The sequence below is a fragment of the Hyaena hyaena genome, unplaced genomic scaffold, assembly GCF_003009895.1.
Source record: "Hyaena hyaena isolate Hyena2069 unplaced genomic scaffold, ASM300989v1 scaffold_233, whole genome shotgun sequence".
In the NCBI taxonomy this organism is placed as follows: domain Eukaryota; kingdom Metazoa; phylum Chordata; class Mammalia; order Carnivora; family Hyaenidae; genus Hyaena; species Hyaena hyaena.
Window position 1 is genome coordinate 408,491 of NW_024080866.1, and position 20,998 is coordinate 429,488.

Here is a 20,998-nt window from a genome sequence, read left to right on the forward strand (position 1 = left end):
CCTAGCATTGGATTTTATACTTCCCAAACTATCATTTGAGTGTAAGAGGAGAATAATGATATTTTGAGAAATACAAGATCTTAAAAATTTATATATGTCTCTGAAGGCCAGAGGGTCAACCAAAGAAGATGAAAGAAGATAAGGGAACCTTCAGGAGGATGTCTCTATCCTTGGGGTCCCAATAGGAATGGTACACTGAAAGAGTTACATTGAATAGTTTAATGCAGGGGCTCTTTGCTGAGGTCTGGGCAGGGTTAAGGGAAACAGCAAGGAATGGTGAAGAGACTAGAAACAGTGGGAAGCCAATAACATCTCTAAATCTAAAGACGCAAGGGAAGGGAGCTACTACCACTACCAGCAAGACCTGTAGCCTTGAGAGAGCGCTGCTCCTGGGGAGTCATGGCCCACAGGGAGGACTCACTAGCCCCACAGGGAGGGAGTGTGTATATGGTTGTTGGGTGGGGGGAGATTGGGAATGAATGGCCCAGCACTAGTCATAAGAACAGTCATAATGGCCAAAAAGTTGAAACAATCCAAATGTCCAACAACTACATATAGATAAATAAAATATGACTTATCCATATGATGGAATATTATTTGGCAATGACAAGTACTAATACATGCTACAACATGGATGAAACTTGACTTATATGAAGTGAGTGAATTGTATGAAATATATATTAATAAAGCTATTATTTTAAAATGATATGTTTAGAACATCTTTTCATACAAAATAATGAGGAAACTATCAAAGACTACCAGGTAATATGCAAAGGACTAAGGAGCCAATTTTAAAAGCTCCCCTAAAGGGAATAATTTAAGACTCAAAAGTTCAAAAGTGATAATCATTGCAATTAACTGAAGCCCACCAAAGTTGTTTAAATTCATGAGTTTGTGGTATTTTAAAAAGAAAAATGCCTATCGTTCACCTTCAGAGGGTAACAACCAATTCATTATTTAAAAACTGATAGAAAGAAAGTGTCCAGTATTGATTCTGCCTTCCTGTATGAACTGTACCACTAGGTAACTACATTGCAGATAAGGAGGAGCATCTGTTGATTTATAAAAGAGTTTTAATTAATAAGTGAATACAAGGGACTATAGCAATAGATTATCACCATCTTACAACTCTCCATGGAGAGTTGGGCCAGGGCATGCAGTGTCTGCACTTACTAACATCACAGAAAAGCAGACATTATCTGTCTCCTGATCAAAGGACATAGTATCACTTACGGTATTGCCAAAAGGGTCACACATGGCTCTGATCAGGCCTCTGATGAGCTGCCAGTTTTCAGGAAGTGCATGAGATGAAGGATACTGACGAACTCACTGGAAGTATGCAGTTAGCAAAGCCCAGATTAGGTAAAACTACAAGTAAGTGTGAGGAAAGGAAAGGGATGGAAGGGAATCTGTGGATCATAGGAGATTTTTTTCATGTGATAATTTTTTAAATGGACAAGTTAGTTCCTAGAGATATACTTGGGTAATAAAAGCATAAAGAAATTGATAAGAAAAGCATAAAGAGAGTGATTATTATGAATGTCAGGAAGGTGGTTATTACTGGGATTGAGACTGTGAAGGGGATGCATGGAAGGGGCTTCTGGGATGGGAAAGCTCTAATACTTGAACTGTGTAGTGATTGCAAGGGTGTTTTACCTTTATACTAACTCGAACTGTACATTGTTTTATGTATTTTTTCTGTGTATATATATATATATACATATATTTCACCATACAATGAAAAGATGGAAAAGGTGGAATAACTGAGTAGTTAGTGCAGCCATCGATATTCCCTTTTTCTTGAAAAGAATTTCTCTTATTTGTATGTCATAAATCTGCTTGATGAGTGTCAAGCCTGTGGCCCTCAGTAGAAAATCATTTCTCAAATAGAAGTAGTGATCAACTTCCCCATCTTTTGAAATATTTCTACAGGAAGAACTGAAAATAAATAACCTTGCTTTTTCTTTGCTGTTGGATGAAGAAATAAGTTCCAGAGAAGCATTCCTAAACAACTACCTTATGAGGAAGCAGGAGGAGAAAGTAAGGACAGAATCTGTTACCTTGAGTACAAGAGCTCATACACCTAGACCCTTCCTTCCTTTGCACATCCGTCTCAGCTGTGTGTGTTCCTTGGCTCCCTGCCAGAGATGTGGCTCCAGCGTCTGGTGAAAGCACCTGCTCTAGTCTCTTCATGAAGTTATGTGATTCCACACCTGTAACCATTTAGTCAAAAGAACTGTGTAACTTTCATATGACATATGATTTATAAAATGAGACAATATAGCTTTATGGTTGGAAGGACCCACTTCTAACTACTGACTAGCTGTGGGACCTTGGACAAGACATAGAACCTTTTAAGCTATTTGCAAGCTCTTCTCTGGGAGTATTGTTTTCTCTGGATCATTTAGAACCCTATGTTTTACTAAATGTGTAAGTAGAGGGTTAGCTTATAGAATGAAAATCTGTCATTTTCTGAAAAACTCTGATAAATAGGAGCATGAATAGATATATTTTATTAATGAGACAATGAATGTAAAATGCTTGTCACATAATTTTCAAAAGATACCAGCTTTTATTACTAGTATTAATAAAGAACATTTACATATGAATGATTTAAAGTGTCATATATGACATATGAACTTAGTTTTTGCTGTCTATTAAATTACATAGGTAAAGCACCTTCTAAAAATTTTTTTAATGTTTATTTTTGAGAAAGAGACAGAGACAGAGTGCGGGCAGGGAAGGGGCAGTGAGAGAGAGGGAGACACAGAATCCAAAGCAGGCTCCAGGCTCTGAGCTGTCAGCACAGAACCTGACTGAGGGCTTGAACTTGTGAATGCAAGATCATGACCTGAGCCAAACTCTGAGGCTTCACTGGGCCACCTAGGCGCCCGTGGAAAGCACCTTTTAAATGCAGCCCTCCTCATAACAACCCTGCAGGGTATTGGATTTCTCTCATAGTTGAGGAAAGCTGGTAACATGCATAAGTCACCCATTTGAATGTAAAATAACAGGAATTGGAACTGTGGAAATAAATGAAGACTGTCTAGATGAGAGTAAGCAGACTATTTATTCAGAGCTTGGTAGAGTAAGGGTTCAGCCCCCATTTCTTGTGTTTGGCAGACACTCAGAGTCAGGCAGCGGGGTGGGAAAGCTTTATAGCACTCTGATTAGAAGTTGTTGACATGGGGAAGCCAGGGGCAAGTTAATTAGAAGACAGGCAACCTCTCTGATTAATTTGGGGAGCATATTTGGATTTCCCTGTTTAGTCCTAAACTGGAAATGGCAGCAAAAATTAGGAAAACTGAAAGTTAGTGACCAAGTCCTGGCAGTTTGGGGTTGATTACTGCTGAGGATATGGTTTAGCTTCCTGGCTAGTTGCTACAGGGGTTGTGGATCAGAGTCCTGTTTGTATATAGTATATAGTCTGGCCATTGTCTGTTTATATATATTCAATCTCTCGAAAGCCAGGCCCATATGAAGCCCAAGACTGTGTTCCATCATCTGTACTTCCTTTAGTCACTTAACACACTCACATGTAGGCCTGGCTATACTTAGAAACAGGTGATTAGATGTTTGTTGTTTCAAAATCTCCAATTGATTTACTTTCTTCTACAAATCTGAATCTGTAATGGGTATTCCACTGACATATTTATCTTGTACTAGGAAATTTCTTGTTATTTTTAATATCCCCAATATTTTTGTTTATCCTGAAAAATTTAGTTCCAGTTGCCTATTCTTGATGTTATTACAGAGCCAGACTTCAGAGGCCATCCAGAAAGCCAAAGAAAACCTTGATGTGTACAAGGAACACTATGACAACTTATTGGCAGAAGACAAAGTGAGAGCCATTGTCTTACCCATTCACCAATGCAGTAGAGTTGCTGTCTAGATTTGGGGAAGATTAAAAGGGATGTAATTTAATTTCCTCATAGATTTTTCTACTACTATAATTCTCAGTGAACTTCATTCTGTGCCATTGTATATTTCTGATAATCATTGTATAAAACATCTCTGGTTTAAACATTTTCTTGTACAAAAAAAAAAAAAAGAGAGAGAGAGAGATCATCTAGACTTTAGGGCTTCTCAGACTTTAAGTTGCAGTCCCCATCAGTTGGTCATGATATCAAGAGGCAGATGCCTAACTGACTGAGCCACCCAGGTGCCCCTGACCAATAGTTTTGTAATGGAAAAGAACAGGATAGAAAAACATAAGAATAGAATAGAATAGAATAGAATAGAATGGAATGGAATGGAATGGAATGGAATGGAATGGAATGGAATGGAATGGAATGGAACGGAACGGAATGGAATACCTTGCATGTTTTACTGGTAAATATTATTTTGTGAAATTTGGTTCTGAATGATTTCTAGAACCTTATATGAAGTAGTATTTAAAATTCACTGAGGTACTCCTGATTCAGAATAAATCTTTGAGAAATCCTTGCATAGTGAGTGAGTGGTAACCCTTTAACAAATCTACTTTATAAACCAAATTTTCATAGACTTTTAAAATCACAGTGATACCATCCTATATTTTGAAGAGTATTGTCAACAAAGAAAGGGCTTCTGAACACATTTGCAATCCCAGAAATGATATGTCTGTCCTTAGGTTTTGGATCGCAGCTTTAAAAAAGAATTTTCTGAAATTCCCAGTCATCAGGTGGATATACTCTACAAACTTTTTAAACGCCGACCAAGGTTTGTTTCTCCTTTGCCATCATGTTTCTGAGAAAAAAAGTTTTTAAGTGAAGAGAAATATTATTAGATTTTTTTTCAATCCCAATTAGATAGAAATATCCAGCATAACATCTTTTATGTGAAAATGTTCAAGTGTCATAACTCTGGGTTTTTTAAAGATTATTCTTACATCTTAAGGTAAACAATGAAGAATAATGATTTTGTCCAGAAAGTGTCTAGGTAAGCACTGTGCTATTTTAGTTCTATGAAAGTAGTTCCTCTTAAGTTATAGATGGCATACAGATTTATAGTTTTTCCCAAGATATTTTCCAGCAAATATGAGGAACTTGTGGTATGAATTGGAATCGCATGTAAAAGTCTTCCAGGACAAAATAAGTTTGGGGGAAATACTGGGTTAAAAGAAAAAAAGTTAAACAGTTTTCTTTACTGATGAACTTCTCAGAACTTGTTTTTGGCCTTTGGATCTCCAAGTATAAAAAGCAGAATAAGCAGAGTTTTCCAAACTTATTTGGCACTCAGAACATTTCATGTAATTGTGTTAAGACAAAGTTTGAAAAATCCCAGTATATATATGGTTGAAAATAAACATTATCATAAAGGGTTCTAAAAATATCTGTTTTTTTTATAGTGAGAGGAGCATTAGAATTACATTTCACAGATTTCCAAATTTTTACAATTTCCATAGAAATCCACAGATTTCCATAATTTTCAATCAAATGTAAGCTAGAAACCATGTAATTTGTTACAAATGTATAAGCCTATTTGTGTCTGAGATATAGACTCATTCTCTCACCCCTAGCAGGTTACATGCAACCCCAAGGAATTCAACCTAGAACAGGTCTCATATCTTGGTTTCCCTATTTTTAAAGGAGTGAGTCGTAAGTCTTGTAAAAAAGAAGGAAGACTTCTTACATATGGGAGGCAGCAGTGGAGAAATCGTAAGATTTATTGTCAGACAGAATTGGTTTTAAGTCCTAATTCTACCAACTATCAGACCTGTGGTCTTAGACCAACAGCTTCTCTCAGACTTTCTCATCTAGAGAGAGAAGATAACAATAACAACTTCACAGCATATTGTAAAGCATCTTGATAGTGAGTGGCTGGTACAAATCTCTGTATCTCTCTTTTCTTCCTAGCTACAGCCCAGGGAAACAAAACTAATATCTTAATGTAGATTTTAAAAGGTACTTCTCCAGTTGAGTTTATATCTGAGATATTCCAGGCTAGAGGATATGTGGGACATATCTAGGGAATATCCACACTCCTCTTGGGCTAGACTTCTTCAGTGCAGGTAAAGCTGCCAGTGCTGACAACAGTTAAGAACATCAGTAGTCCTGCCAAGGTCATGGTTGGGTATCCAGGGAATATGCAAGAAGATCAAAGTGGGTGCTTTTTTCTTTGGAATAGTCCACCCACCAGCCTCCAAATGCCAAAATAAAGTGTCTTGCAATGTCATACTGATGCTCAGGGTTGTATAATTTAACATTGATTTCTTGTGTGTGAAAATGTAAAAGATTGATGGGTTTTTATTGGTATTACCAGGATTCCCAAACAGAAAATACACTCAGATACATCCAGTATTGTGCCTTTTGGAGAGCGACCAGAATCTGGGAAATTGAATAAGGATGCCTTTGCCCAGTTAATGAAAGCCATGGATGACTTGGACAATATTAGTAACATGCCAGAAGGCTTGGACCCCTTGGTCTGGAATCATTTCTGCATAACCAGACGAGCGAAAGTGGAAAATGAACAGAAAGTATATGACAACATTTTCTTCCATTTTCATTTCATTTCATTTAGTGTGCTAATATATATAGTTTATAGTGATCATGGCTTCCAGAAATGCTAATTATTTAGGTTTTCCAGTTAGGATAGTAGTTAGTAATGTTAGTAATAATACTGAGGTAAAATATTAGCCATAGTGGTATTAAGGGCTAAGTATAGGCCTGTATTGTAGGCCCACACTGCCCAAAATGGGGGCCACTAGCCGCATGGGGTTACTGTTTACTTGAAATAATGTGGCCAGTCCCATTGAGACATGCTCTAAGTAGAAAATATATATAGATTTAGCAGTCTTAGTTATGAAAAAGAAGTGGAAAATGTCTCTATATTTTTTATATTCATTACAGGTTGAAATGATAATATTTTGGATATATTGTATTAAATAAAAACATATTAGTAAAATTAATTTCATGGTTTCATTTCACTTTTTATAATGTGGCTACTACAAAATTGAAAATTAAGTGTGTGGCTCACATTTATGGCTCACATTGTGTTTATCTTGGACAGCACTGTTGTAGACACAACTTCCCTCTCCTCTCTGCCCTGGTCTTGAGTTGTCCTCATCCCATTTTGCAAAGATTAGAATTATATTTCACTAGAACATACTTTATAGTTTTGCTAGAATATTCTTTTAATGTGACAAAGGGTCACATTTGAGGGTATGTTTGAGAGAAGAATCCTTCCTCTTATTGTTTGTTAACCTCCCTCTGCGTCCCCTCTCTCAAATTCCCTAAATTGACAGCCACAAGCATCAGACTGGTATATTTTTGCTAAAGAATCTATGATTTTATATTTTCATCTGAGATAAGGAGAATGAATTTTAAAATAAGACATAAGGAAAATTGTGGCTGCTTGAGTATTTGATTTTCAGTGAGAGGCAAATTGGATACCTTTCAAATTATTCATGGATGTACCATGTAAGTTTTAGGTGTCTTTTATTACATAATGGCAGGGATTTAAATTTTTGTTAATCTCCTAGAAAAATGGGTTTGTTAAGTTTTCGTAGCTAAGTTAAAACATGTTTTCCAAACTTCTTTCTTTCTTTTTTTGTTAAGTTTTTTTTTTTAACATTTTAAATTTATTTTTGAGAGACAGAGCATGACTGAGGGAGGAGCAGAGAGAGGAGGAGACACAGAATCTGAAGCAGGCTCCAGGCCCTGAGCTGTCATCACAGAGCCCAACATAGGGCTTAAACCCACAAACTGTGAGATCATGACCTGAGCCAAAGTCAGATGCTTAATCAACTGAGCCAACCCAGCACCCATCCAAAGTTCTTTAAAATTAGTTCGTTTTTATTTCTAAAGCTCCATATATACTGAGATGTTTGTGGTTTGGTTCCTTCAGGTAAAGCAGAAAGCGGCTGGCTTAATGGAAATGATGGCTTTCCTCCGGAGGAGAACTGAAGAGGACGAGAAGTTGCAACAGGAAATTGAAAAAGTGTTCCACGAACGCATTGTGTAATTTGAACCTTTCATTCATGTTCATTTACACAAAGTCTAAGCCTAAGCTAAGTTAGATTGTGTTATCATGGCTTAAAACTGGCACAGAATGGTCTAGGTTGCTGGGCTTTATAACTTCTTTAAAAAGTGCATTTTGTTACAAAAGACCTTACTTCAGAATGGAACTTATCTACAAGTTCCATTGCTCTTATTAGAAATAGGCAAGTTTGGGGAAAATCTTATTATTTTTTAATCTGCTCCTTCCACATAAAAATACAAAGAACTTGTTTCTGCTAATAAGCACTTTTGGGCTCAAGCCACACAAACAATGTGGAAAATTGGGCAGATATCCAAGAACTTTCCATGTATACAACTAACCAGCTAATATCTTTTTCTTTAGGAGAGTTTATTCTATTTTGCTAAGTGATTGGGATACTGTTTTAAGTCCTTAACTTCACTTTATCCAAACTTACAGCCACTTTGATAAATGCTTCTTTGATGTTCCCAAATTCATCATTATACATCATTTCCAGATCCAGGCTTTAAGAGAAATGTGAATTTGCCCAAAATAGATATAAGTAGCATATAGATTAAACATTGCTAATGAAATATTAGAAGTCAATACATGAAGTCAGAACTTTAATAGATTTGTTATTTGGTAGCATCTCAGTTTTCTTCCAAAATCATATTAATCTTTTCTTTTTTTTTTTTTAATATTTTTATTTATTTCTAGGAGAGAGAGAGAGAGAGAGAGAGAGAGACAGCGTGAGCAGGGGAGGGTCAGAGAGAGGGGGAGACACAGACTCTGAAACAGGCTCCAGGCTCTGAGCTGGCAGTCAGCACAGAGCCCGACGCGGGGCTCGAACCCACGAACCGCGAGATCATGACCTAAGCGAAAGTCGGACGCTTAACCGACTAAGCCACCCAGGCGCCCCATATTAATCTTTTCTTAATCATAACGTATAGCTTTATGAATGTATTTCTGTCCATGCCATTCTTTGAGTGGCCCCAGTATAGTTCCATATCAATAAGAGGTATCACAGAGACCTCCAAGAAAGCTCATCATTGGGAAAATATTTTCTGCATTACTCTCCAGCTGGTTTTCCTTCTGTTTAAGTTTGAAATTTAAGTTGAAAATTAAGTTTGGATTTTATATTCTCAGATAATAGATGAAATTTGAAATATAAGTATATTATAACTACTTACTTTGAAGTCTTTTTAATGTAGATTACAGGAAGAGAAGGCGAGATTCCAGTTGAATTTGACAATCCAAATTCTCCTTAAACAAGGACAAGTAGAGCTGGAAAATTTCCAATTATTGCTGGAGTATCCTGATGCAATTCTCATCAACAAGAGCATAATTGAAGACTTGAATTCTGTGATTCGGGTAATCCCAAATCTACTGTACCAAATTTTTTCATTATTTTCCCATTTCCATGATAAATCATTTTCATTCAGTTAAGTCAGTGGTTCCTAACTCTGGCTATACATTAGAATCATCTAAAGAACTTTACAAATGTGTCCAGGCCCACCCCTAAGCATGGGTATTTTTAAAAGCTTCCCAGATGATTCTAAGGTATAAGAAGTTCAAAACTACAAGGTTAAATGCTCATAGTAATATGCTATCATTTTGTTAGGCTCAATCTACTCATGTAATGATAGTTTTAGATAAGATTAGATCATTGATTTCAGACCTCGCTTATTTTCTAGTATAAACATTTAATGTTATAAATTTTTCCCTAAGCACTGTTTTAGCTGCATTCTGTAAATTTTGATATTTTGTGTTTTCATTTTCTTTCCATTCAAAATATTTTCTAATTTCCCATTAACTTCCATGTTTGACTCATGGGCTATTTAGAAATGTTATTTAATTTCCAAATACTTAGGGAATTTATGCTATTTGGGAATTGTGTGCTAATGTTGCCACGCATTTTACTTTTCCAAATATTCTAAACCGACAATGCACTGTTACTATTTTTGCTTTAGAGAATTTTCTTTTAGAGTGATGAAAAACAAGAAAAAATCATTTCCTATTTCCTTTCATTTTCACTATTTCAAGAGATCTTTCTTTGTGTGGATTAAAATTTCTTATACCATGTATCTTCTGCTTAAAGAACTTTTAACTGAATTGAATTGCAAATCTGCCTGTAATGAATTCTCTAAGTTTTTCTTTGTCTGAAATTGTCTTTGATTCACCTTCGCTGTTGAAAGATAGTTTGCTAGGTTCACTGATTGGCAGGTTTTGTTTCTTTCTTTCTCTCATCCTTTTCACTTTCAAGGTGTTCATTTTCTTCTGGCTTACGGCTTCTGACAAGGTGCCTGCAATATATTTTTAGATCTTTGTTCCTCTTAATGTATTATGTCTGCCTTAGAGATATTCTCTTTATCCTAATTTTTCATCAGTTTGAACATATGTCTAGGAGTGTGTGTATGTATGTAAGATCCTTTTAATGTAGTGTTGAATCCAGTTTGATAATATTTTGTTGAGGACTTTTGTATCTCTGTTTATCAAGGCTCTGGCCCTGTGGGATGACTGGGTGGCTCAGCCAGTTAAGTGTCCAGCTCTTGATTTCAGCTCAGGTCATGATCTCATGGTTTGTGGGATCAGTTTGCACATCTGACAGTGCAGAGCTGTTTGGGATTCTTTCTCTCTCCCCTCTCTCTTTCCTTCATCTGCCTGTGTTCTCCTTCTCTTTGAAAATAATAAATAAACTTTAAAAAAAAAGATATGGGCCTATAATTTTCTTATGGTGTTCTTGTCTGGCTCTGGTGTCAAGGTAATGATGATCTTGTAAAATGGGTTTAGAAGTGTTCCCTCCTCTTCTATTTTTTAAAAGAGTTTGAGAAGTGTTGTATTAATTCTTCTTTGAATATTTGGTAGAATTCACCAGTGAAGCTTTCTGGTCCTGGACTTTTTATTTTGTTGGGAGGTCTTTTATGCTGATTCAGTCTTTATTTACTACAGGTTTATTCAGATTTTTTGTTACTTCTTGAGTCAGTTTTTGTAGTTTGTGTGTTTCTAGAATTTTTTGTTTCATCTAGATTTATCTATTTGTTGGCATACTATTGTTCATAGTATTCTCTTATAATCTTTTTAAATTCTATCAGGTTAGTAGTAATGTCTTTGATTTCATTTCTGATTTTAGCAAATTGAGTGTTTTATCTTTTTTCTTATTCTAACGGTTTTGTCAATTTTGATTTCAAAGATTTTGGTTTCATTTATTCTTTCTGGTCTCCTATTTTCTATCTCATTTATCTCTGTTCTAATCTTCCTATTTCCTTCCTTCCTTCTGGAGTTGGGTTGATTTTGGTTTCCATTTTCTTAGACCATTGATTTGAGATTATTTTCTTTTTTTTTCTTTGATAATTCTCCTTTTTTTAACATAGGTACTTACAGCTATAAATTTCCCTCTGAGCACTGCTTTTTATGTGTCTCATAAGTTTTGGTATGTTATGTTTTCACTTTCATTTCATAATATTTTCTTTTTTTAATTTTTTTAAATCATTTTTTTTTTTTTATTTTAGAAAGAGAGAGAGAAAGTGAGTGTGTGATCTGGGGAGAGGGGCAGAGGGAGAAGAGAGAGAATCTTAAGCAGACTCCATTCTCAGCATGCAGCCCAACACAGGGTGTTCAATCCCACGACCCTGGGATCATAACCTGAGCTGAAATAAAGAGCCGGGCGCTCAACCAACTGTGCCACCCAGGCACCCCATTTCACAGTATTTCCTAATATCGTTTCGGTTTTTTCTTTGACCTATTATTTAATAATGTGTTATTTAATAGTCACATATTTGTGACTATTCCAGTTTTCCTTCTGTTATTGATTTCTAGTTTAATTCCTTTGTGGTCAGAATAAATGTTTTGTATGATTTCAATCTTTTAAAATTTGTTAGTATTCATTTTATGGTCTACATTTGAGAATGTTCCATTTGTACTTGCAGAGTATGTATTCTGCTGTTATTGAGTGGTGTGTTCTATATGTGTCTCTTAGGTCTAATTAGTTTATGGTGTTGTTCAAACCCTCTATATCCTTACTGATTATCTGTATACTTGTCCTATCCATTATTGAAAGTGGGATGGTGAAATCTCCTATTACGATCCTGGAACTATTTCTCCCTCAGTTCTATCAATTTTTGCTTCATATATTTTGGGGCTTTGTTTTTTGTGCATATGTGTTTATAATTGCTGTATCTTCTTAAAGGAATGATCTGTTATCAGCAAATAATGTGTTTGTCTGATGTTAGGATAGCCACCCCAGCTATCTTTTGATTACAATTTGTATGGATGATATCATTTCACTTTCAAGATATTTGTGTCACTGGATCTGCCTATTATTTATAGAGTTTAATCCATTTACATTAAAAAACAATTGCTAGAGGGGCACCTGGGTGGCCCAATCGGTTGAGTCTCGGACTTTGGCTCAGGTCATGATCTCACAGTTCATGGGTTCGAGTTCCATGTTGGGCTCTGCGCTGAGAGCTCATAGCCTGGAGCCTGCTTCAGATTCTGTGCCTTCCTCTCTCTCTGCCCCTCCCTGGCTATGGGCATGTGTGCTCGCTCTCTCTCTCAAAAATAAATAAATAAATATTTTAAAAAATAAAAATAATTGCTGGTAAAATAAAAAGGACTTTATTATTTTGTTATTTGTTTTCTATTATATTTTCTGGTTCCTCAATCCCTCCATTATTGCCTTCCTTTGTATACAGTTGATTTTTTGCAGACTACCATTTTGATCCTCTTGTCTTTTCCTTTTCTGTATACATTTTAGTTGTTCTCTTAGTGGTTACCATAGGGATTACGATTGACATCTTAGTTTTATAACAAACCAAATTAACACCAACTTAATTTCAATAAGTATACAAAACTACAAAACTCCTATACAGTTCTGTCCCTTCTTTATGTTCTTGTTGTCATAAATTATATCTTTATGCAGTATGTGTCCATTATCATAGATTTATAGTTTTGTGCATTTTTTCTTTTCTCTGTGCATTTTCTTTTAAATCATAGAGGAAACAAAGAGTATTTATAAACCAAAACACAATAATTCTGACTTTTATATCTACCTTTGTAGTTAAATTTTTAATTTAGTTTTTTTTGTTTCTTATTATTCTTAAGGTTTTGAGTTACTGTGTAGTGCCTTCTTGTTTCAGGTTGAAGGACTCCCTTTAGCACTGCTGGTACAGCAGGTCCAGTAATGATGGACTCCCTCAGCTTTGTTTTCTTAGAGTATTCTTCATATTTTGTTAGTGTAGGTACAAAAATCATTGTCAAAATTGCTGATGGATTCAATGCAAATAGTAAAGAGAAGGATCAAGAATAAATCCTAAAGCACTGGCTTCTGAGCATCTGAGTAGATAATGGTGTGATTAACTGATGTGAGAAAAACAGGAGACATGTAGCTTTGCTCATAACATAAAACAAAGAGTTTTGGCCTTTGTTAAACTTGAGATGCACATAAAACATTCCAGTGGAAATATTAACTGGGCAGACTTAAGGGCTGACATACAAATTTAGGAGTGTTCTTTATATACATCATATACAGGTAACTACATATGGATTATTACCTATAGACATTTACAAATGGATAGTTTAAGCCATGAGAGTGCTTGAGACCACTTAGGAGAAGACAGAGTTTGGGCCAGTGCCCCAAGTCTGACTTTGACAGATCTAGCAGAGAAGGAATCATGTAAGGAAACTACTAAGAAGGAGCTGCCAATAAAGAGGAAACCTGAAAACCATGAGAAAAATGTCTCCAAGGACAAGGGACTTGTGTACTATGTCAATTACTTGACAAGAGCAGTCTCAGTAGAAGGTTGGGGCAGGGGCTCAACTGGCCATGGTTGAAAAAATTATATGAAATGAGGTAGACACAGTGACTATAAGTAAATCTTGGGAAAAAACTGATGAAAAGAGAGTAGAGAGGAGATGTGGTAGCTCCACTGCAGTGTTTCTTAGCCTTGACACTACTGACATTTTGGGTCAGATGATCATTTGTTATGGAGAGATGTCCCGTGTAACGTACAGTTTAGTAGCATCCCTGGCATCTCCCCAGTAGATGCCAGTAGCAACACCTCCCTCCGGTTGTGTCAGCCAAAATTTCTCCAAACATCATTTAATTTCCCCTGGCGGGGCAATATTTCCAATATTTGACACACACTGCTCTAGAGAAATGCCTGAAGTTAAGATTTTGGAGCTGTTATGACAAGATCAAGGGTATGACTGTGGGAGTTGGGTGGCTGAGTGAGATGGAGGAAAAAAATCACTGATAGTGAGAAATTCAAGTAATTGAGAGGTTAAGTAGTGAATAGAAGATGAAAATAATTTTTAAAAAGAGGACCAGGACATATGGCATAATATAGTGGCATGAACTTTAGAAAGCTAATTTTTGAAGAGAGGAAAAATATAAAATGTTAACTGATGGACCCCTTGGACAAATTAATTTTAGAGACATACTAGTTTCACTATTAGCAATCTGGCAGAACAAATTCATGAAAATATTCCTGAACTTCAATATAGGCAATTTGAAGTGAAGTGCAAAATATCTAGGTGTTTAAAAATATTTAACTCACTTTATTTATTTATTTATTTTGCTTTTCCACTAGCTACCAACTGGATACTGTTTTGCCTAGCTGCATTAAACTACAATCTTTTATCTATAGTGTCAGGAAGCAGGGCAGAGAGTTGGAGTACAAATGCATGTAGACATTATCGGGGATAACAAAAAGAGAGTTCCTGCCTAATTTTAACATATAAAGTAAACTGGCTATGCTCTTCAAATATATTTTATAATCTTTTCTACTTAGTACCTATAAAGCTTTTTAGTGATCAGATTTTGCCCAAGAAGTAATTTTTAAATATCTGCTACATTTTTAAAAGAAGATACAATTATCTCTGTGGTCCAAGTGTTTTCTAAGAATAGCAGCTTCAGATATTCTGTATTCTGTATGCAGAGTCCTATGAATATCAGAATGTACTTTTTTTTTCCAAGACTCAAGGACAAAAGAAAGTTGCTAGCATGACGGAAAGTAAAGATGTCCACAAAGGAATATTTCAGATTGAGTGGGAACATAAGAAAATGGAGATGGAAATGGAAGATCTAAATCAGAAGGCTTGGGATATTCAGATGCTATTTTTTTCCAGAGATCGTCAAAAGGTAAGTTCTCCCTGCCCCACCATATAATTTTACTTTCATTCATTAATGCATTCCTTCCTTCAAACAGTATTTAATCAGAAGTCCCTGTAATATCAAGCATATTTTAAGCCAGTAGTTTTAAGATGCTGCCTTTAGCTCAGTTTCTTTCCATGCTCTCTCCTTTGACGGTCTCAAATTTTTTTAATTTCAGTGATCACTGCTAAAAGTCCAATCCAAGTTCTCTGTTCCTGACCTCCCTGAGTTCTATTTCTGCCTTCCTACCTCCCACCAGCATCCCTTACTAATGTGCTTATTTCTGTTCTTTCCCAACCACTCACTCAGGCTTGCAGCTGTCATCTGGGATTCCCCTCTCCCCTGTCTTCCAAGTCTTGCCTAGTTTCTTTCTTTATTCCCTCATTCTCTATCCCCACTGCCTTTACCGGTGCTCAGTTCTTCTTTTTCATGATTTAAACTATTGTATAATAATCTCCTAACTAGTCTCTTGACTTTGGGGCTTTCTCTTATCTAATCTCTACTATATGCTGCTATCAGATTAATATTGCTATTCACCTCCAATAACATTATTACTCTGCTCAAACATTTAAATAATTTTAATATTTATTCATTACCTGAAAGACAGAGAGACAGAGTGCAAGCAGGAGAGGGGCAGAGAGAGAGAGGGAGACACAGAATCCAAAGCAGGCTCCAGGCTCTGAGTTATCAGCACAGAGTCCCATGTGGGGCTCGAGTTCATGAACCTCGAGATCATGACCTGAGCCCAAGTCGGTTGCTTAACTGACTGAGTCACCCAGGTGCCCCTCTGCTCAAACATTTTAAACTGCAACTTTTTACATGGCAGATGAATTATGAAATCTTTAGGTGGGTATTCCACATCCTTCAACCCTACTTTTCAAATTCATTCCCACTGTTCCTCTTATAGGCTTCTCAAGCCACCTTTGAATTTGTAAGTCACTTTATCTATTTTCTGGCAACTAATCATATCTTCATGCTCTCTTTTTCTTGAAGGCTAAGGTCATGTTATCCATCTTTGTATCTCCCTTAGTATCTTTAATTCAGACAATATTAATATAGGACTCAAAATAAGATACTTAATAAATATTTGGTGAGTTGAATAAACGAATGAGAAAATAATGTCTAGGCATCTGTAATTATTAATATACATGTGAATATATCGGTAGCTAAATACAAGTAAATATTATGGCACAAAAGTCAAATAAATCTTAGATAACTTTTATGACAATAGTAACTTTCAAAACTAAGAACTTTTTATTCTTATTATCTATTGAAAGAATAGAGAAAAATATACTTACATATATTGTGGGTTTTTTGTCTTCTCCAAGTTCCTAAATGAACCAAATTATGAGACTCTGATTGCCATTCAGATTGGAATAATGGAGCAAACCATTGCTGTTTTGGATAAGGTAGGTCTGAAAGATATTGATCATTATAATCCCAACAGTTGTGAATCATTTGAACAAAGTAATAGTGTTCCAAATCATGAATTCAAACAGAACCTAATAATATCATGGTCCTTTATTGATATTCAGGATCTCATTAGAGACCCCTGAAATAGTGTCTTTGCAACCATAACAAGTGTGGTATAATTCTTTTCATATTAGAATTAACCCCGTGGGAGATACCTGAGTATACGTGAATTTCCAATTTCTCAGAAGTGTTGATAGTCTTTCCATGGCATAACTTTTTTTGTAACTGCTTAACAAATGCTCAGTTTTGATTGTATAGTATATATAAGATGGAAACAAAGTAATCTCAAGGTTATGTGGGATTTGTTTTAATCTCCCATTTTCAAGAATATACTAGATTTTTTCTTAAATTTGGTATTAAAGCATCATTCTATCTTTAAACAAATAATTTAGTTAACTACTATGTGCAGGCATTATGTTAGGCAGTAGGGATATGGTGATGATATCTTGATGATAATGAATTTAAATTTTAAAATGTCTTTTTATAAAATACTTTTTTTTCACAATTATTTTTGTGGGGTGTTATGGGAACAAAAATTTCAGACCCACAAAAAGAATGTGGAAAACCGCAAAAAACTACTTAAAAAGCTGGGAAGGTACAGCAATCAAAAAGACATAGCAAATTATACTCTAAGCTGCAATTTACGAGAAGAGCTGGTGGCTGTCTCAGAGAGAAAGGACATCTGTAATTCAATAGGTAAGAATTGTTTCTCTTACTACTCAACTGTTTCTCAAACCTACTCAACTTTAAGTTTCTTTAAAAGTAATCTCTATTTCTGAATTCTGGTCAGTAGTTGTCAAGCTGCCAGCATTTCTTCCACATGGTTAACTGATTCTCAGTGCTGTTTCTATATTTGAAAGTATGAAGAATTCTTTTCTTCTTCATTTTTGGGATAGGGTCTCAACTGACTTGTGAAAAGATTGCTAAAGAACGGTATGAAAACATGATGCAACAACAAGCGTTAACAAATATTTCACAACAACAAGCTGAACAGCTTTCAGTACTTCAGGCTGAAGTTGAACGATTAAGAATGAAGACATTTCCTGCTTTTGTTCAAATGTAAAAATGTCTGGTGGGAAACGACAATCAGTCATTTAAAAAATAATTTCATTTGATTAAAATGATTTTTCTCCCATATCAGGGCATTTAAGTAGAGTTTCTTCTTAATTGCATTTTTTAATAGCAAATTGTTTAATTTTAACTTTCATTATTATAAAAATGTTTGTCTTCTATGAATGTTAAAGTATCATGAGTTGTTTTTGCTAAAGAATGAACTGAAAATATTCAAGATCTATTTTACTATTTAACTCATTTTGTCTTAATTTTGGTCATAAAGACAAAAATTTCTTAGCCACTACTGGCATTTCTAACTTTATGAAATTACCATAAAACTTAGGAGTTAATGATTTTCATATTTTCTGTATTAAGTTTTCTACAGCAAGCATTTATGTAATCAGAAAAAAAAATTATCAGGGGACACCTGGGTGGCTCAGTTGGTTAAGTGTCCAACTCTTGATTTTGGCTCAGGTCATGATCTCACGGTTGAGATCGAGCCTTGCATCAGGCTGCATACTCAGTGTGGAGCCTATTTGGGATTCTCTCTTTCCCTCTCTCTGCTCATCTCTTTCTTTCTCAAAATAAATAAACTTTTCTAAAAAAGAAAAAAAATTATCAGAACATATAAGATCATATCCTATCCTAGCCTGAGAACAAAGTGAACTGTTTACTTTTACCAAGCCTTAAATCATTTGAAAAGTACAACATATTTTCTTTCTTTCTTTTTTTTTTTTGTTTCTTTGATAGAGAGGGGTTGGGGGAAGGGCAGAGAGAAAGGGAGAGAGAAGCCCAAGCAAGCTCCACACTGTCAACACAGAGCCACATGGGGCTTAATCTCATGAAGTGTGAGATCATGACCTGAGCCAAAAATCAAGAGTTGGTCGCTTAACCCACTGAGCCACCCAGGTGCGCAGCTGCATATTTTCTTCTAAATAAACATAACATATTCTTCTACATTGCATATTCATTATAATAGGTGATAATTAAATAATGAGAAGATTAAATGGTCAGAAAGCTGCTTTGCCCTTCCATAGCCTGTGGACTGCTACATTCCAAGATGATACCATTGGGATCTTTGACTACAACCTCCAAGTAATGTCATGATTTCATTGTTCCAAAATTTGTGAATTGTTAAGTTTAATCTGCAACACCATATCCAATGTGCACTGGTATAGGTAAAGCAAGAGAGCTATTATTATAAAACCTCCTATTTACAGAAAAATTTTAAAGAGATTTAAATTTTTCTATTCAGAAACTGCCAGGGTAGTACCATAATTGATCACCCATATACTGATCAGTGGGAATGGTAAGAGAAATAGTAGGCCCAATGTTTCGTTTTGGTTTATTTTTAAGTTTATTTATTTTGAGAGAGACAGCGCATGAGTGGGGTAGAGGCAGAGAGAGAGGGAAAATTCCAAGCAAGCTCTGTGTGGTACAGAGCCTAATGCAGGGGCTTGAATTCACAAAACTGTGAGATAATGACCTGAGCCAAAATCAAGAGTTAGATGCTTAACTGACTGAGCCACCCAGGCACCCCAGAGGTTCAACATCATTTTTGATGACTCCCCTCCTTAGTACCAGAATGACTCCTCAAGTAGTTGATTTGCCTTCAGAATTATCTCTGAGAAGGTAATTGTAGGGGTGGGAGGCTGGACCCAAGGCTGGAGAAGTGTGTTAAGAATACAAAAACCTGGGGCGCCTGGGTGGCTTAGTCGGTTAAGCGTCTGACTTTCACTTAGGTCGTGATCTCGCGGTTCGTGGGTTCAAGCCCTGCGTTGGGCTCTGTGCTGACTGCCAGCTGAGAGCCTGGAGCCTGTTTCGGAGTCTGTGTCTCCCTCTCTCTCTGACCCTCCCCTGCTCACACTGTCTCTCTCTCTCCTAGGAAAAAAAAAAAAAAAAAAAAAAAAGAATACAAAAACTTGGGGAGCATCTGGGTGGCTCAGTTGGTTAAGTGATTCTCGACTTCGGCTCAGGTCATGATCTTAATGGTTTCTGGGTTCGAGGCCCACATCAAGCTTTGTGCTGATAGTGCAGAGCCTTCTTGAGATTCTCCCTCTCTCTCCACCCCCCACCTGGGCCCCTCCCCCACTGACGAGCACACATGCACGCTCTCTCTCTCTCAAAATAAATTTTTTTAAAAAAGAATAAAAGAATACAAATACTTGATAACTTATGAAGAGATTGTCAGAAATTCTCTGTCTTGTTGGACTGAGTCAATCATGGTTATACTAGGCTTTTTTTTTTCCTCTTTTTCCCGGTAATACAATTCCAGGTCACCCAGATTAACTGCACTGCCACAAATTTCACTGTGGATTCCTAGATCTTAACAGCCTATTTCTAAGTGCCCACTCTGGGTGACTAAAATTCAAGCTCTTTGCTTGAAAGCCTCAGCTTTGAGGCTTAGAGTGGAGATCAACAGAAATCTCTGGTCTCAAGCTATATTCTAGTGGCAGCACTTTTCAACAGGAGACATCTTCTGGTTTGGGGGTTGGCTTTGCAAATCACATAGGTCATTTTACCCCAACCCACTCTTGATACTGTCCATGGTACTGATTCCGCTCAGCTGCTGAACTAATGGCAATTCTATTTTTCTAGTCCTTTAAAATATTATTTATCTATATTATAAAGTAGTAAGATAATTAATTGGGTCAAATATGGCACAGTTTTAGGCACAGGACTTGGTAGAGCTCTGTTGCTAGGGTTTTAAATAAGTCGTTTTTAAAAAAAAATTTAATGTTTATTTATTATTGAGAAACTGACAGAGTATGAGCAGGGGAGCAGCAGAGAGAGAGGGAGACAGAGGTCGAAGTGGGCTCCAGGCTCTGCACTGTCAGCACAGAGCTCCATGAGGGCTTGAACTCATGAACTGTGAGAGCATGACCTGGGAGGAAGTTGGAATGCTTAACCAACTGAGCCACCCAAGCACCCCAATAACTACTTAGTTTTTAAATAACTACTATGTCTTAAATTTCCTCATCTTTAAACTGGGATGCCGATAATTTAAAAAAAAAATATTTTTAATATTTAATTTTGAGACAGAGGGAGAGCACGGGTAGGGGAGGGGCAGAGAGAGAGGGAGATACAGAATTGGAAGAAGGCTCCAGGCTCTTAGCTGTCAGCACAGGGCCCTACGCCAGGCTTGAACTCAGGTGCCCCCTAGATGCTGATAATTTAAATATTCAAACAATATATTTTTTAAGCTGGCAGGAAGCAAGTGCTAAGTGGTAGCTTTCATTTTTATGATTAAAAATATAGTATTCAGGGGCCCCTGAGTGGCTCAGTCGGTTAAATGCCCAACTCTTGACTTCAGCTCAGGTCATGATCTCACAGTTTGGAGGTTCGAGCCCCACATCAGGCTCCTTGCTGAGTGTGGAGGAGTCT

General features: G+C 36.3%; 1 protein-coding gene across 1 annotated transcript in view; it reads left to right on the top strand.

The window, feature by feature from the left end:
• CFAP43 (cilia and flagella associated protein 43) overlaps positions 1 to 17,693 on the top strand; it is a 106,155-nt gene extending 88,462 nt beyond the window's left edge. Inside the window, exons 29-38 of the mRNA XM_039243999.1 lie at positions 1,933 to 2,040; positions 3,755 to 3,841; positions 4,613 to 4,701; positions 6,244 to 6,457; positions 7,828 to 7,940; positions 9,150 to 9,309; positions 14,912 to 15,076; positions 16,417 to 16,497; positions 17,104 to 17,257; positions 17,458 to 17,693. Of these exons, the coding sequence (XP_039099930.1) occupies positions 1,933 to 2,040; positions 3,755 to 3,841; positions 4,613 to 4,701; positions 6,244 to 6,457; positions 7,828 to 7,940; positions 9,150 to 9,309; positions 14,912 to 15,076; positions 16,417 to 16,497; positions 17,104 to 17,257; positions 17,458 to 17,624 (1,338 nt within the window). The 3' untranslated portion in view covers positions 17,625 to 17,693. The remainder of the gene's footprint in view (positions 1 to 1,932; positions 2,041 to 3,754; positions 3,842 to 4,612; positions 4,702 to 6,243; positions 6,458 to 7,827; positions 7,941 to 9,149; positions 9,310 to 14,911; positions 15,077 to 16,416; positions 16,498 to 17,103; positions 17,258 to 17,457) is intronic.
• The last annotated feature ends 3,305 nt before the right edge of the window (positions 17,694 to 20,998 follow it).